The sequence below is a fragment of the Pleuronectes platessa genome, chromosome 22, assembly GCF_947347685.1.
Source record: "Pleuronectes platessa chromosome 22, fPlePla1.1, whole genome shotgun sequence".
NCBI lineage: Eukaryota > Metazoa > Chordata > Actinopteri > Pleuronectiformes > Pleuronectidae > Pleuronectes > Pleuronectes platessa.
Window position 1 is genome coordinate 8,701,577 of NC_070647.1, and position 18,686 is coordinate 8,720,262.

Below are 18,686 nucleotides of genomic sequence, written 5' to 3' on the forward strand. Positions count from 1 at the left end.
CAGTTTAAACCTGCTCGTTTATCATCTTACATCACCCCGCTGCACCATCACCTTGTCATCTCGTCTGGGGTCGGTTAGTCCCACATCAGGCCGGCTTGCTCTGGAGGGGCGAGACTCATCAGACAGCAGATGCAGCAGTTTTAACATGCTGTGACATTGCTCTTTTCCTTCTCACTCTGCATTCCACATTCCCTTTCCCTCGTTTCTTCACCTTTAGCCTTGCATCCTGTCTGTCTCTCATGCGCTCCCCCTCACTTCTTGCTCCTCTCCCTATCGACTCCTCTCCCTTTACCCCGTCACCCGTTTTCCCCCAGTGTCCTTCCCAATTTCTCCTTACTTGATCAGCAGCGATTGTCAGTCACAGTCCCACCTGTCTGGGCCAATATGGCTGCCCTGACACAAGGGGGGAGGGGAAGGAGGACATAGAATAACAATGGAGGAGGTAAAGACAAGTTTGACAGAGTCACCTTGGCTCCTGTGACAAACTTTATTTTGTAAATCATAACGATGAGAATGTCCGAAGCAGCTGTAGTGGATGAATAGGCCAGATGTGAGGGATAGATTGTGGACTCAGAGAAAAATGGAAAAAGAGAGTGATGAGTGCGATGGGAGAGACGTTTATTCGTTTTTGTTTGCTAATTCTGTACATTACAGATTTTTAAAGTTTTTAATAAATTGGACTATCTATATTTCATGTACATTTACTGAAGTTTGGGGTGAGAATAATTTAGCTTTGCTTATATAAGCTCAGCTTAGCATAAGAAAGCATGGAGTTAGAGCCTGCTTAACTATCTGTAAAGTTCCAAAATGCACCTTCCACCTAAAGCTACATCATAGTAGGTTGGTTTGTTTGTTTCCTCAGATTTAAAAACGAATTAAGTTCTCTCTGGTCCTAGCTCTTTATCAGGGAGACATTCCTGTGTTATCAACCTTCTCAGCTCAATTTCAACAGAAACTAACAAGTACATTTCTTAATTTGCTGAACTACACCTTGAAAGAATTTAAAATCCAATAGCATTGTTTCTAATTTGCAGCTCAAATGTGACCCTTGGAGCACTATTCTTCTCGTTATATGGTGATTTGAATTGTCTTAATATGACTGTGATGAAATGCATAATTAGTAGTCTGCAACCGATGGGTGTTTTTGTCATTGATGAATCGGTCTAGAAACCTTTTTAGATTAACCTTCTTCTGCAGTTCTCTATGGCCTGTGGGCACCGGCATCTACAATTTGTTTATATGTATTAATGCATAGGATACTAATCTGTGAAATTGCTCCTTTGGTAGCCTATACAAACCTGTGTCTTTGAACTTTTCACAGACATACAAATCAATTGCTATCAGAGCAACAAAAAATAAAAAGAATATATGCCAATTCAATGTTTATTATTGTTCATTCATATGAAAAGTTATTTTCTTGTGTCAAGTCCTACCCAGGAATACATTTTTAAGCAAAGACTTTACAGCATGTATTAAACGACGACCAAAGAAGCTATTCATAATGCACGCAAATAACTTTCCACAACTTAATGTGAATGTCAAGTTGGGCATAAAATATAAATGCATGTAATGTATTAATAAACATTAAATCAGGGTTGAGCAATCAATTCTATCAAATTTATTTAATCAAATTAAGTGTTTCAAATTCTCACATATTAGCTGGAACTGTTTTGCTTTATAATTGATGTGAAGCATAAAATGATTACCAAAGTGGGAGATTTATTTTTTGTTAGTGAGCTAATCGGCTAATCTTTTGAGCACTAATGAGCTTCAAACACTTTTATCTTTTAGTAGTGCCTGTCAGTCAAGCCCAGAGTGAATTAATACAGATATTCTGCTTTTAAAGTGTATTCATTCTAGAGCATTAATAAATACACACATTTTTAATGTCCATAAAAATTGAATGGAAATTTATTTTAGATGTCCCTGACTTTCCGGAAAAGAGAAGCATTACTATGAAGACGTGACCACTGATGCTGTAGTGCCTCAGCTACTTTCTCAGTGAAAGTGATAGAGTTGTAGTTTTGTGTCTTTTTTTAGATTTGATTTTTCCTGCCATTTTCCAGCGGCCAGCAGCAGAGTGAGTCACACGGTGTAAACAGAAACCATTCCTGCTGTAGCCTGGGCAGTGGATAGATTTCAAGTTAACGGTGGATGTCCATGGAAATGATAGGTGGCAAATCAAAATTTCAAGAGCACTTGTTAATGCAAGTTTTTGTTAATATAAGATAAATCCCTTTGTACTTTGTGAAGTATCCTCTCACAGTCAAGAAAGTGAGGGTGTCAATGCGATGAAGGAGGTGACAGTTTGTGAGATGGAGGGGTGATCGAGAAAGAGGGAAGGAGGTAGGGAGGTGGAAAGAGAAATAGTTTCACACAAGAGTTCACCGGTGCCTTCACACACACACACACACACACACACACACACACACACACACACACACACACACACACACACACACACACACACACACACACACACACACACACACGCACACACACACAGGAGAAAGGAAATTAACACTGTGCAAATCTTTGGGGACTGATAAACATTGTGCTCCCATGTGCCGCTCGTGTCACACTTATCTGTGTGTGTGTGTGTGTGTGTGCGTGTGCGCGTGTGCGCACTCGTGCTTGCTTCAGTTGTTTAGATTGAAGCTGCAAGGTTAGACCATCAAGCTAGTCACCTGCCAGTTTACTCGTATCACGCTACGCCTCGCTGTTCACAAACAACCCTCCTTTTCCCCCATTACCTCAATAAACTCTCCTTCATTTTTCTTTTTCCCTGTTTCCCTCTCTCACTCTCACACATGCACATAAACACACTCTCAGTTGGGAGATTCTGTATTGTGTTTAACTAAGTGGGAGGCAAAGTAGGAGGAAACCCGAACAAAAGGAAACTTAGACAGAGGCGTAGAGAGGAGCAATCTGTCTTAAAAGCCCAAACACAAGAGAAACAACATTGTTTTTAAAAGAAATTAGTTTTTAATGAAAAGTATTTGGAGAAGCAAAAAAAGGAGAAAAATCCACAGGAACTTGGCGACATAAGCTGATCTTTGAAGGAAGATAAAATATATTCTTCCAGTGCTGGGCCTTTCATTTCCAATTCCAAAAGCACACTTACAACACTGTGCCACTTTTTGCAGATTTTTTGGAAAATGACTGTCAAGGCGTTTCATCATTTTTGGGGTGATCTCAAATCTTCATCCTCGATTTCGACCCATATATTTTCAAACAGACGCTCGATGAGGGCGTTTGGTGATCTGAGAGTTTCCAACACCTTTGCTTTATCAAAGATCCTCAAAACTAGCTTCATAACAATTATCCTGATGGGTAATTTTCTTCCGTCCTCTGCTGGCTCTTGCTCTTCGCTGTATTCTTCCGTGAATTCAGAAGTGGTCACCTCGCTTTCTGAGCCAGACCCTTGGCTATCTGCCGAAGGCAGACTGGCCCCACCGATCGAGCCCTCTGACACAGCTTTTTCCAAAGTATGTGTTATCACCCTTGAAGTGAGAGTTTCTGCCTGTGTGTGAAGCCACCACCTCATTACTCCAAGGAAACACCACACCATGGCAAGGATTTCAGCTGATAGAATAGCACGTGGCGGTAAAACCATTAAGCTTATGCGCTTTGGTCCGGAGGTGATCTTGGGTCTCATCCTATCAATGTGATTGTTGAGGATATTTCTCAGCTCATTGGTTAACTCAAGGGTTTCACCATTGAAAATATACTCAATCCATTGAGACACATTCTGCCCCTGCTGTATCTCACCAACTACAGTTGGAAGCAGAGCGTCAATATCACTCATGACAGACTGCATTGACTGCCTACTTAAAACCTTGTCAAAGGCAGGGTTGTCAGGGCTTTCAAAGTACTTGATATTCAGTCTCTCCACAATATGACAAATGGACGCTTGGGCAAACTGCTTTGCAGCGCATGTCTTAATCCTTCCACACACTTTCTTCAGAGAGGGTGAGCTTTGGGCTGTTTCAAGATCAACTTGGTTTTGCGACATGATGTCATCCACAATCACCTCAGCAACGTCATCTGCAACGTTCTTAATCTCCAGAGTGGAGCCAGATTCCAACTGCTCATAATCATAGTCGGAAATTTCTTCAGAAGAAGATTCGGTGAACTGAGAGACCTCATCCTTAATGATCTCCTGGACAGTTTTGGATGTTGCAGACAAAAGACTTTATCTGTCTTCTGAGATTGTCTTCGAGGATGAGGATGATGACTGACTGACCTTCTTTCTGCTCTTACAAGGTGCACACTTACATTTCAGATTCCTCATGAGTTCTTTGATAATTTTGACGGCTTTTTGAATCATATATTGTAGTCTTTTTGGAGGTGTGATACGAGGAATAGTTTCCTTCACACTTTCCACGCTCATGGAAAGGACAGAGTTGACACACTCTGCAATCTCTTTAGCAATCAACCCTGTCAACTTCTCTGAGCTGACCAGCTGGACCTCATCTGGAACGTCAAGAGCTTGAGCAAAAATCTGAGGAAGTGTGTTGCCAAAAGAGCAAATCACACTATTCTGAGACACAGGCCCAGCGGTGCTCACATGATCCTTTAGGGTGGATTGTGTAACTAAAAAGACAACTTCCAGCAGTTTCTCTCCCAGTATGGATATTGTAGCCACATCAGGTTGGCCTGCTTTCGAAAGATTCAAATTTCGATACGTTTGGGGACCGCACACACAGACACATCCAGTGATTCCAGGAATTTGAAGCTGTAGTAACATGTTGGGGAGCGTAACCCCTGGACGAGCATGCCAGAGTGCATTCAGGAAATGTCACGTTTTAAGATGCAATTTGGATTTTGTGTCCAACCTTTATGGGAGCATGTTCTTCTAATTCACTTCCATTCGAATGCCCTGGTAATTATCTGCTCTGTGATATGGCTCTGGAGAGAGAGAGAGAGGAAAAAAGGAACATCTCATCTTTTGTCTTTCCCTCTCTGTAATCCCCTCATTCATTGCTGAGCCATAAAAATAGAGAGCCAAACAGGGTGTTTAAAGAAAAACAGCAGTGCATAGATGAGGGGATTTGTCTGTATTTTTTGTCGATATTGCTTTCCTAATGTCTTAATATTGACAGAAACCTTTGTAAATGTGTTTTTCTGCCATAAACACACACGTGTGTGTATATGGCAGTGTATATTTCTTGAAATTAAAAGCAATGAAAACACTGACTTAAGATATTCTGAACAGCTTTTCCCACAGAAGTCATTCAATACAAAAAATGTGCACAAACTCATCTCATGCTGTTTCCGAGTGATAAGGATGAAGGGAAATGCATTTTATGCCTCATGCGGGCACACCCACAACTGCAACTGGAACTATGAGATCCTACTGTCTGCGTAGACAGTAACAACTTCATGGACGACAGCGTGAGCAAGCTGCAAATAGCGCTGCACACATAAACAATGCAGCAACGGAGCAAAACACCAAGTTAGAGAGCACACTTTCAGAGAAGTTTAAAAATAATGTTTTGGGTTGTTGTGAAACGGGAAAATTCAGATTATAGCAGGTGCCACAGTCTAGATAATAAATGGGATACACTGCTGAATATACTGAGAATCCGTCTTTATGTCTAGCTGAGATGAAGGTTGTTTTATGACTGTGTATTGTTAAACCCTGTTGTCAACGTCTTCATCTTTCTCTCACCAGGCCGAACCAGAGGGCTTCTCCCATTTCCACCTCTACGTGTGTGCGGCCTTCCTGGTGAGGTGGAGGAAAGAGATTCTAGACGAGAGGGATTTTCAGGTAATTCGCACACAAGACACAGGGGGCGCCATTAAACCTTTCTCTTTCCAGTTGGCAGTGAGACACAGATTGGCATTCACACAGAGTAAAGATACGCACACTGCATTCTTTCATACTGATGGTGATATACTTTACATACTGCAGCTTCATATGTGTGTAAATTAATTTCAGTTGCTCCGGCCGTGTAGAGGAAAGCCACTTTAACAGAGTCCACCAGGCTGTTCATGGCCTACATCGCTCTCCATTACAGCCCTGGTCATTAACCGTGGGGTTCAAAAGTCGTTGTGAGTGCATTAGTAGATGGCAGTAGACAGCTGCCAGAAGGTGACTTTGGTTGCCAGCTCACTGGGGGGATCTGGCTTCTTAACAGTAGCAACACAGCTGAATATCATCACATACAAACATGATTGCTGCTCTTTGGCTTCTTTCTCCTCCTCCCTTTTTCTTTTTTTTTACTTCTGTGAGCACTGTAATATTGAGTCTTTTTTACTTTTTCAAGGTTTTTTGGGGTTCTTTTTCAACATATTTTTTTGTTTATTTTGTTATTATTATTTAGATTGCCCTATTATTTTATTTTGGATTATCCTAATTACCTAAAAAGCCCAAACTTTAGAGCGTTTCCCTCTGTACAATCCTCTGTTTTACCTTCTGGCTGACTTGCTATACAGACTACCAAGTGTTTTGCCATGGGCAAAGTATCCACCCCTGTGAAGATGAGAGAAAAAGAGGAGGTGTAAGGGAAGACGATCAGGGTGGTAATGAGAGGGTAGCAAGAGAGGTAGGATTAAGAACAGATTATACTTGAGAGCAAAAGAGAGCAAACACATTATTCTTTTTACATGAAGAGCAAATTAATGGTGTGGCAGACTTTTTTGTACATTTTATTTTTAGGAATGCTCACGATGATTAGGTAAATCTGCCTGTGCACTGGGCTGCAGTTTGACAAAACAGAAGTCTTAAAGGCTACTGAAAGGACGCAAACAAACCAAACGTGGATTTTTGATATTTAAGTTTAACCTACCTTTCACTTACCCAAAAAAACTGTAAAAAACACCAGAAGAAAGAAAATCTGAAGAAGCTTCATATCTCTTTATTATATTTAACTTTAGCAGGTTTTATTTAAATAGAAAATGAAAAATTATATTTAGGTTCAGTAACATACATCTTAAAGCATGTTATAACTATACTCAAAATAGTTTTCCAAAGTCTGAGCAATGAGGGTCAGTGACACCTTGGATCATAGTTCCTTTGATCTTGGCCATAGTTCAGAATGTTATTTATCTTTGTAGTTGTATTATTGTTCTTACTTTTATTCATGCACATCCGAGATTTGCTGTTACATTCCTGAGGTGGTTGTTTCAAAGAAAATAAGCATACAAAAATTACAGCTAATGCAAAGGTTGATAAAATTGCATAATGTGAGTCGCTGATATTGACATTCAAGCCACAGCTGCATTTTTTTCTTTTTGGCTCCTACCGCGTAACAAATCAGACATCGTCTTCAAAAGCAACACTAGTCAGAGGGTTAGGACTATGAAGAAGGTGTTTTAGAAGGAGGCGAGCTGATTAAAGAGGATTCACCTGCTGAGTGAGACACTGGAGGCTGTCAGAGTTTGAAGATTAGACATCAACTGACTAATCTGTTCTTACTTTTATACTCTTCTCAGCCTCTCCCGGCATTTCCACCTAGTTGAAGATCAAATACGATTATTTTTTCGATGAGTTCCATTTCAGATTGAACTCAAGGATTGCTTTTCTTTTTAATGGATTTCTGCAGCGTTTTGAACTATGCACACAGAAAATCTCTGCAAACCTTTGTGCATTAAAGTGAGAGTCCACTCTCATGTTGGAATGGTCTTAATAGAAGATCTGCGTATTAATGGAAATTTTTCCTCATTCGAACAAGACCCGACAGGCTTGCTGAGAGAGGATAAAACTTGCGGGGAGGTCAACAGCGGCAGACCGTGAACTCATAATGAATTCAGGAAGCTTCTAAACACCATCAACTTTTAGACAGCGAAGGCCAGTTTTATTTTTTGCATGATCCGAATGTGTGAACCCACGATTGTCAGAGAGGCCTCAGACTATACATCATATTGTTGCGGGGGTGAAAAACTCTTTAATCTATGAATTTCTTAATTCCTCTCTTATGCTAACGGCCTGGCTGTAGAGACTGTAATGTTGTTCAATTGGTTAGTCGATCACGTTGGTCTAAATTCAACACCTTCTAGAGGATATTTGTACAGTCAATATAATTATAATTCCCAGATGATAAACCCTCCAATATTTGCCTCATCGTTATGTTGACATTATTGCTTCTGGCTCCAGTTGCAAAAAATGGCGGCATTTGGATATTTTAGCTCTATTTCAGGATAGTGGTAGGAATTGGAGATCCGTTCTCCATCTGTATATACAGTTTGTGTTGCAGACTTTGACTGTGCCCATATGATGACTAACTGTGGTGATAACAAGACTTTTCATATACCACCACCATGAGGTCAACATTGCCCCTTTTTCAGAAAACATCTCTCCAACATTTCTACAAACATTTATTGTTCCCAGATGATGACAATTGTTGACTTTGATGGTCTTTTATTCCTGTAGCCACCATGAGCAGCATATTTCTAATAACAATGAAATGTCTCAACTGTTGATTGGTAATGAAATTTGCCACACACATTAATTTTGCCCTCGGGATGAACTGTCTTTGTGATCTCCTGACTGACATGAGCGTGTTAGCATTTTGACATTAGCAGTTAGCTCGAGGCACCACAGCGAGTACAGAGCTGTCAGCAAAGGTTTGTAGTTTTAGTCTTTTTCAGCTGTTTGACAAATAATTTAAAACCAAGTCCACAGTGGATATCTTCAACATGCTCTCAGGCACACACCCCACAATCTCTGCATACTTTTGGCAGAAGCAGCTCTGGAATCCAAACTCAAAAATCAAGAAAGCCCAAGAGTACATACTCCTCATGGATACTGCATGGAAACTTTAGGAAATTCTCCCTGCTCTAGGACTATGGTTAAAAGTCTTTATGGATGTCATGAATTACTGAATAGTGGCCTCGACTGCAGGGAGAACAAGGCCTTCACTCAACAGGCTTTAATTTCAAAATGTCCCATTTTTCATATTTTCTCTCATTTTAGTAAAATTTGCCCTGTTTTCTTCCCAGCTCCTGTTTTAGATTTGTGTTGAAGCTGTATGCTGCTAATGCAATCTCAGTGCCGTTACAAGATTTACCCGTTGTCTTCATTAACACATGATAATGTGCATTTTTTTTTTGTACAAATACCATCAATACGGCAACAGTCAGGGACACACTTTGATTCTTTTGTCACTCTCAGGAGTCTGGATTTATCTGTGTTCCCCACAAGAGAAAACAGTTTCATAGAGACACACACTCACAAGCATTCACTCTTAAAAACAGACATTCGTGAACCGACACAGCCGAATGTCATCCTGGCATTTTACCCCTGGCCAGGACACAGCAAATTAGCTCTCATCCGCTTTTTGTTTATGTTTTCCAGTCTGCTGTCTGTATCTAATGTAACACAGACATTCTCTCTCTCTCTCTCTCTCTCTCTCTCTCTCTCTCTGTGTCTGTGTGTGTGCGTGTGTGCGTGTGCGTGTGCATGTGTGCGCGTATATGTGTGTATGTATGTGCGTGTGCATGTGTGCGCGTATATGTGTGTATGTATGTATATATGTATGTGTGTGTGTTCATTAGAGTGTGGCTAACTGAGCATCCCGACGGGCCAGGCAACATTTTGGGTTGAGATGTGCTGATTTGTTTTTACTCTTCACATGTCTGTAATTGGGGAAAACAAGCAATAACCGTGTGTATCAGGGACAAAGTAAAACAAACTGAGCCCAGCTATATTAACTGCATCGGGCTTGGTCTGAATTAGTTTTCACTCGCATGTGTGTATTGCGTGACTCGGTCTGTTTACATGTCTCTGTGTGTATGTGTGTTTCAAAAATAAAGTGCACGTACATTTGCACAGTTGCTGGTGGTACAGATAAACTGTCTTTCAGAACGTACTGTTCATGTTGTCAAATTGATCAGCCAAATATCATACAATTTACTAAGTGTTTTGCTGACAGATAATTTACAACCGGGGGAGGGGGTGGAGTCAAGATTTCTTCTGCTCTCAGCTTTATTGGTTTAATTCCAAGAGATATCTGCCTATGATCCACTGAGCCTCAGAGTTCAATCGTGGGCCTGCCAGGTTCCTAAGGGCCTGTTGAACAGCTCCCTTCTCCACATGCTTTATCCAGCAACCCTCTTGGCATCTTCTCCTCCGATGTCTGCCTTTCTTTCTCTTTCTGTCTTTCTCTGCGACTCAGTCGCTTCATATCAAGTTGCTAATTCCCAGCCGCTTTGTTTTGCCACTTTTGATTTCTCTACTTGTTCCATTGTTTTCTTCTGTCTGTTTCCTTCTTTGTTTTCACTCTGGATCTCTGTTTATCCATCTCTTTCTTGTTTTCTCCTCTTTTATCCCCCACATATCACTTCACCCATCTCAATGGCATTGTGTGTCTGTTAGTTGGTTCACCATTTTGATCCATACTGGAGACTGAAATATCTCATCAGCTATTTCATGCATTGCCATGGATTTTTCTACAGGCAATACATTTTCTCAGAGGATGTGACCTCCTAGTCTTCTCTGAGCTTTCCTCTCTAGCTCTACCAGCAGGTCAGAGTTTTCACTTATCCAGTGAAATATTTTAATATCTGCTAAATGGCTTGCCACGATATTTTGCTGAGATACAGTACATGGTCCACAGAAGATTAATTACATTCACTAGTTCTCTTGCAGAAGCATTTGTTTTTTTTTCAATATTTCCACAGCTGTTTGTTAGAAATATCCATGATCCCCAGAGGATGGGGTCGACTGGGTTTTCTTGTTGCTTGCAACATTTGAGGTTTTTCTATTTAAATGTGTTGATAGTGGTATGTGGTCTGTCCTAATAAACTTAGTTAAATAAACTGTTTAAGGTCCAAACATGTATGGAAAGACCAAAGATGCACTCTTGTAACTTTCATCTGCAAAAAAATATGCGGTGATAACAATAGTGAGCTCAATCCCAGCAATACAATAAAGGTTTCCAACTTATTCCCATCAATCAACTCATTACACAGAATTGCTTCTCTAATTTATCCAGGCCTGGAGGCTATCTAGACCTGTAAGAGCTAGATAGCCCATTATAACACCTTGTTTCAGAGCAGTAAATTATTGCTGTGATTGATTTTGTCTTTCCTTTGATTTTGGATCTGGTTTACGTCTGTAATTACTTTACAATTTAAATATTAACTTACATTTTGTTTTGAAATCATAATATTTTGTAATACAATATATTTTATCGCCTTTTAGAGAGTTAGAGTTAATAGCCTCCCCATTTCAAATGTAGAACGCGGGGAGCAGCGGTGTGTTAAAAACTGCTGGCGAGTTACATACTTGGGGTCTTGAGAGGGGAACACAAATGATTGTTTCCTTTTAATAGTTAATTTAAAACATGCATGCAGAAAGTAATTTAAAAAGGATAATTCATGCATTGTTATCAAACATAGTTAGCCGAGTAGCCGCAAATCTCCTCCCCTGGTTGTGGGATTGGATTGGTTAAGCCGCTAAATGAAAAGCAGGAGGAGTGTGGCACTCCCTAAGCAATCTGCCATTCACCGTTCCACTTCAGCTCGCACATCACTGCTAACTGCAAGCCTGGACTGCATGGATAAGTAAGCGCGTGCCCACACACACAAACACATAACACACACGCATACACACAGTTTTTAAGCACTTTCTGTCGCTCAAAACCTAGCACGACAGCATAAACATGCACATAAACTATTCTTTCTCACACTGTACCATTTTATACACACATTCATGCATCACCAGGCACACACACGCACACACACACAAACACACACACACACACACACACACACACACACACACACACACACACACACTGTAATAGTCAAGCTGGTATAATGCAGGTATGTGTTTGCACTGCTGTTTTTAGGAAATGTCAGAACAGACAGTGCCATTTCCATTCAGTCATTACTACCTGGGACCCCAAGTGTGCTACCGCAGAACAGACCTCACAAATGTCTGTGAAATAAGTTTGCACTCTGGGTTTTCAGCCCACATATATGTGCAGCTGCTTGATTATGGCTCTTCCCTGCACCCTGGAAATTCCACCAGTCTGAACAACCTGTCGCATTTCACGTGTGGCAAATTAGTATGTTTTTCATTGTTTGGAAACGAAGCAATAACCACTGTCCCGGCAGGCAGACATTCGAGGAGACTAGGGCTCTTGGCAGGTGTTGGCACAAATGTCAACTTGTAAAGGATGCCATAAAGACATGAGGCAGTGTTGCTTTTGTAATTTAGCCATTTAGCCATTTGTTTTTAAAGATTACAACCTCATAAAGGAGTAATTAACTTTATTTCAGGTGGTGAACAGGCTCTAAAAGACACAATTGCCTCGTGCTTGAGTATGGATCTAGTTTTTCACAGAGTTATCAGCATACTGAAAATGCTTCGTTGGCATTGTGATTGCAGGAGAAACACTTTATTATCAATAGGTACATACACTGTACATACTCTGTAGGGACACTTACTTCTGTGTGTCTGAATCAGTCCAACCACATCTTGTGTTGATATTGTAATGCCCTCATTTAGTTGCAACAGAACATACAATGTATGTGAAGTCTTCTACACTTGGTAAGGTGAATAAAAGGGTCTGTTTTCCCACAGCATTTGTATGTTTGACATGTCATGCTTGCTGTGTTATTAAAGCGGATTAAAGAAACAGTTGGATGCTCAGTTACGTGTGAGACCCCCTCTATTAATGTCGTTATCTGTATGATTTCCTTAATGCGCCTTTATACATTCTACCTACTCGGTTAACTAATTCACTTCTCTATTAATAACAGAGAAATGTCAGAAGGATTAAGAAGCTTTAGTCGGACAAGTACCAATTCTTTTGATCAAGCATGTTCAGCGACTATTTTAGAGACTGTTCATTACTTTGAAGCCGATTTATTGTTTGTTATTACAATTTTTGTGTCGAAGATGAGGCAACACATAATTTAATCTACCGTCTCCCATTTGTGTCCATCCACAACAAATCCGAGAGCATTATTTGTCAGCATGGATTACACGGTCGTCAGTGGAACCTCCTGATTGTGACCATTTAATACTGTTTGCTTGAGATTTCATTAGTAAGCGTTGCTGAATAGACTCCACTGTGAGGATCCCCATTGTGATCATTAATGTGAGACCGAGTGTTTGTGTGATTGCAAAGCTATCAGTTCTGTGTAAATGGAATATCACTATCACTACAGTTTTTTTTCCTTTTCCAATGATATGCAGAAGAACCATGACAGAGGTGGATGAGTGAAAGAGAGAGACTAAGATTGGTTTTCACCTTAATTAATGGTGTGTGAAAAACTGTGGACCTTTGCAAATGTCAGAATTGGTCCTCAGATCACTTAGGTGAGGATAGCGCCTTGGGTTCAGCAGCCTTGGCAATGAAAGGAAAGGAGGGCACTGCAGAGGAACTAGAATCCTCTGGAAATGTCAGCACTATTTCAATCCCCATGACTAACTATAACCCCAAGAATACAGCTCGGTTAAGGATTCATATCATGAAGAAGATAAAACTTCCACTCTAGATAGAAAAGCTCATTGGCTAATTTAATTTTACCAGCTACCCTGCATTCAGACATACACGAAATGTGGGCATTCTCCCTGAGGGGGTGTGAGAAAATTTGAGTCGGTTTCCTGCCAGCCCATACAATGTCTGAGCTAGCCCATGTGAGAATACAGCAGGAAAGTGAATTCATGAGGAGGCATGTTGATGACAGATCAAAAATAAAACAAAAAAATATGTATCTCGGAATGAAAAAAGGCACCATTCATGGAGAAGATGCATACGTAGGTATCAACTTGGAAAGATGACGATATACTAGAGCTTCTTGGTGATAAGGGCCAACACCAGTGTCGATGTGCTGAGAATGTCCTGATCCAATTGCAGCTGAATGAGTTAATAACTGCAGCATCTGCACAGTTAACATCTACCCCCCACATAACAATGTGTTTGTAAAGCTGATTGCACTACATGGGAATAAAACAAGAATGAATTACCATATAGAGATACAACTGAGGAAGTGATGGATGAATATAAAGGGAAAAATCTGGTGTGTGGCGAACTCATTTTGAGCATGATGTCAAAAGGAAAATATATTCATGTTATGCAGACAGAATAAAAGTCCTTTCAATTGAATGCCAGCGTCTGAACTCCAGTCTGCCTATAGATAGATCGGCTTCTGTTGTTTGACTCTTCTTTGTTCCTCCTCTCCACTGCTCCCTTGAAGCATTGTTTTTTAATTGTATTTATAACATTGATCATCAGTTTGTGTCGTTTTTCTTTACACGTACAATAGAGCCCAACCCTCAGCCTATTTAGAGGGTTGATTTACCCCATTTAACTCAATGACACATTTCACAAAGATCTCTTTTGGAAAGTTTATTCTTGGAAAAACAGAACTCAGATATTTTCCGTCTAATTATCAGAACAAAGTGTGCTCCTGTCAGGACGCCAGGACAAATTGGAACTCTGTGTTTAATCGGGACATCTGGTCACTCTCAATGTTTTAGCTTGCCAACACAAATGCTGCAGAGCATTGTAAACAATACAGTCCACAAGGCCCTCTACTGGAATAAAGCACTTTTTCTGTATTTAGTGCCGAATTAAATATTTATTTATTTGATCTAGAATTGAGTCCCCAAAGCCGCCATGAACAAAAACATATTTGGCAACACAAAGTTGCACAGCAAGCTGTTAACTTTTTACAGTTAAATAGTCCTTTCTCAAATTTTAGCCGCCTGGTGGCTGTTAATTATAGGTCAGAAACCCTGCCTACTCCATGTAAGCAGATTGGACAAGGACCTTATTAGCTTGTCAAATTGAATATCCCCAAAATGGTTTCTAATATTTTAGGTATTTCGTATAACTACTTGATTTATGTTCAAGTGTAATTTGTTCCAGTATGTTTGGTCTTAATTAGTTGACGGGATGAAATGTCATGATTGACTTCTGAGATTGACTGCCAGTGATTGATCGAGCGCATGTATTGGTGGGATCTCTATAACACACATGTGCACTTTGATCACTACTGCTCAGTCTCCAAGAGACAGCAGATTTATAAAATGGCCGCCCCCTCATCCGGGATATTTTGGCTTCATTTTTCTACAACAAGAGAAAAGTTTATACGCAGCGTCCATCTTTAAATAGTTTTGGGAACCTCATGTTTGGTTTTTCTTTTTCCAGCATACAGTATGTATGTGCATGAGCATTAAGACCACCACCACCACCACAATTTTCTGTACAGAGCCAGGCTCCTCCTCTGATAAATTCCACACTTTTCACCCATTTTTCATGACAGAATCTCCTCGAATTCTCCTCATAACTTTGTTCCCGAACTCAGCTTGTATCGAGCAGACCCTCTTAGCGGTATGCAGCTTCTCTGCTGGATGGCACTGGAGTCATTAGGGCTTAAAGTGAGACAAGGCCACCCCCAGTAAACAGCTTTTAACGATCACCCCGTTGATTGAGTGCTGCCTCCGACGTGGTGTATGAATCTAATTGTGAGAATATATGAAGAAAATGGAGGACTTAATATGGTGGAAGTCATTATGTAGCCCTCCACCCGTCTTGTCTTTCATTCTGTGACATCCTTCTTTCATTGCTGTTCTGCCTCCTACATGCTCTCCATCACTGACATGTGAAGTTGGCTGTGAGGCGAAGTTGCGTGGGTTTGAGCGCTGAATTATTGTGCTGTACGGTTTTGATGACCAAAGCTGCTTGGAAAGCTGGTAGTGATCAGTCATGGTGTGGCATTGACAGCAAGTTAGTGTGTGTATGCACTTATATATTGGCTGCACAACTGAGTGGTGATGCAGCATTTTGATCAATGCATGCCAGCCAAGGTTTGCCATCACCAGGAGTCTCCGCAAAGCATTTAACAGCTCAAAAAAATCATGTGTGAGGTGATTAGCTTGCGTTCTGAGTGTTATTACCGACATTATCGCTGGCTAGGTTTTATCCACAAGAGAGAGGGAAGTAGAGATAGGAAGAGTCAGAGTTTTATGGCTTTTTCGCCCTAAGATAACAGAATAACAGGAGTTGCTCTGTCAGCCCCTAAGCCAACTGCATGCCCCCCCAGCTCCACTCCTCTAAGATAAACAGTAATATCAACCCACTCGCACGGAATAAACAGACTGCAGCATCCGCAGCAGCAGAAGGGGACAAATAGTTTTTAAAAGAAAAATGGCAGAAAAGAGATTTGAGCTATGGGTTGGGTCATGAACTGAGACATAAATATTGAATTTTGAATTGAACTTCTCATGTATGGAGAGTCAAAACCAGAACTGAGGCACTTCCCCGGGGAAGGTGTTTTCAGGGATCGTAACCTCTTGATTATTTGGGCATTAACCTTTCAGAACCTGGCCATGGGTGAGGACTGGTGTTAGAGTATCAAATAGGCTAGTGTGGCAACATGGATACTCTACAAGCATCTAATCATTAATTACACAAATGTCAGTTTGTATGTGGAACGAGTATCTCGTGAACCATTTATCTTATCAACTTCATACGTGTTGTTAAGGTTCCGTGGAATTGCGGTGTCAATTTTGGTGCAATTTGGACACATGATACATTCAATATAAATAAAATGTGAATAAACAGGTATACAGTGCCTTGCAGTTATATTTGGATTATTTTCATCAGGCTCACAGAGACATTCACTTGTGTCCTGGGTGCTAATCGCTGTCATGACAACAACATTCATGTAATTACTTCCTCTAAAAATAACCATATAACACAATGTCAAGTAAATCTTTCCAACTTATATATAAACCCCACATGTGAAATGTATTAAAGCAACTTCAGTTCCATTTTCTAAACACATTTCTGTAAAATTGGTACAACATATCTTTATATCATTGATCATACGTCACTTTTACAATTTCAGAAAGAAAGCGACAATCAGTTTGACCACAAACAAGACAAAAAGTTTGTTTCTTGTTTAGAATAGGCACGGCACTAGTAGATATGCAACAGAAATGCATATCAGTGGATTGGATCATATTCTTCTGCAGTAGGTTGGTCACACTTTGGAAGGTAATGGTTGATGCTGAGGGTCAAACAGTGAAACTGAAAAGTGAAACTAGTCAAGCAGAGTGAAATTTCACCCTAAATGCTCCAATATACAGAAGAAGCAGGGACAACTGTTTTAGCACTTTTATTGCTTCTGGACGAATTTTTCCAAAGGTTATGAACTTGTCATTGGGCTGGCATTGACTGGTACAGAGTGGGTGCAGCGCTAAAGCCTGGTGACAGCGAGAGCAAAGAGATCCAAGTCGCTTTTTTCCCCTAACATCCATTTAGCCTTTCATGGTTTAGTTCCATAAAAACCATTAAAACAAATCTTTCTGTGAGGTATCAGCAGAGGTTGCAGTATCCAAATGATAACCTCAGCACCAACGCCCACGCTTGTGGTTTGGAAAGCTTTCAGGCAATCTATCGTGCCTTCTCCCAATGCTTTAATCTTATTCACACTCCCACAGTATTTAAATTACCAAAGGTTCAACCCACATCCCACATGTTGCCTCTGTAAAGAACATAGCAGGATTTTATGAATTAGGTTACCCTCTGCAACCTTGGGCTGATATTGACCTATTGTACAATAAGCATATGTGAAGTACATGAATGTCAAATGAGACAATTGTCCAGATTTATTCAAACATAAATCTTTCATTCTCTAGTTTTTCCTGGGTTAATGCCCCCCAAACAGCAGAAGTATAGAATTGGGCCAAACCTTTCCATCCACCCAACCATCCACTCACCCACCAAGCCATCCATCCATCCCTCAATCCTTCCATCCATCCATCCATCCATCATTTAAATGGCTCATGCTATCGCTGTGGGTCTGGAGCTAATCCCATTAGGCAAAATGTGGAGTACACCTTGGACAACTCATTAAAGAAAGCAGTCTCACTGTTTTTCCAAAACTGCCCGTAAACCAATTACACCAACTCATCAGTATTTGGATTATTTGTTGTGAAAGAATCTATTTAAAAAAAGACAACGCTAAACTTGTTTGAGAACAGAAATCTCACATTATCCAGCATCTGAACCAGTATTAATCTGCTGGGCTTTTTTACCAGGCCGTCTTTTAACAACACAACTGGGCTGTGCCATCCTATGTCAGCTCTTACCTCCACATGCTACAGTGCGCCACTCCTACATTAGCACCCACTGTTTGCCAGAGTGCCCATTTTGTGTAATTATACGAACTACAGCAAGCTAATGGCCCCGACAGAGCAGTGCCTAGACCCATTAAACCTCATGGTGCTGCAAAACACCATTACCACCACCAGCAGCCTGGAGTGCTTGTGCTCGTAGGTGACAGTCTCTGTGTGTTTGAGTGTGTGTGCGTCTGTGTGTGCGTGCTTGCATGTGTGTGCTGCATCTTCTTATGTGTGTTCATTGAGATATGTTGTTTGAATGAGATCGGACGTGTAATGATACATGTCAAAGAAACACAACAGCTACTACAGACGATCGCCATTTTTAGCCGTAAGTGTGTCTGTCGGTGTGTCTGTGTACTGCACACCTGTCATCTCTCCCCCATTAATTTCTCCAGGGCTTTAGCTTCTCACTGCTGGGGGATGTTGTTGACACTGGAGGAAAGACAGCGAGGCACCCCGTGCGACTCTGGGCACTCGATGTACTCACCTCACTTTGCACCATCTCATTCTGCCAGCAAATGGACTGTTTAATTCTCATGCAGAGTGGGCTTTAATTGTGTGTTTTATCTCTGTCTATATGTGTCTGTGTGTG

At 40.7% G+C, this 18,686-nt stretch overlaps 1 protein-coding gene across 2 annotated transcripts in view; it reads left to right on the forward strand.

Annotated features, from left to right (window-relative positions):
* The window catches only part of tbc1d22a (TBC1 domain family, member 22a), a 127,178-nt gene that overhangs the window by 97,683 nt on the left and 10,809 nt on the right, over positions 1-18,686 (forward strand). For both annotated transcript variants that reach the window (XM_053414712.1, XM_053414711.1), the window contains exon 14: positions 5,678-5,773. In XM_053414712.1, the coding sequence (XP_053270687.1) occupies positions 5,678-5,773 (96 nt within the window). The remainder of the gene's footprint in view (positions 1-5,677; positions 5,774-18,686) is intronic.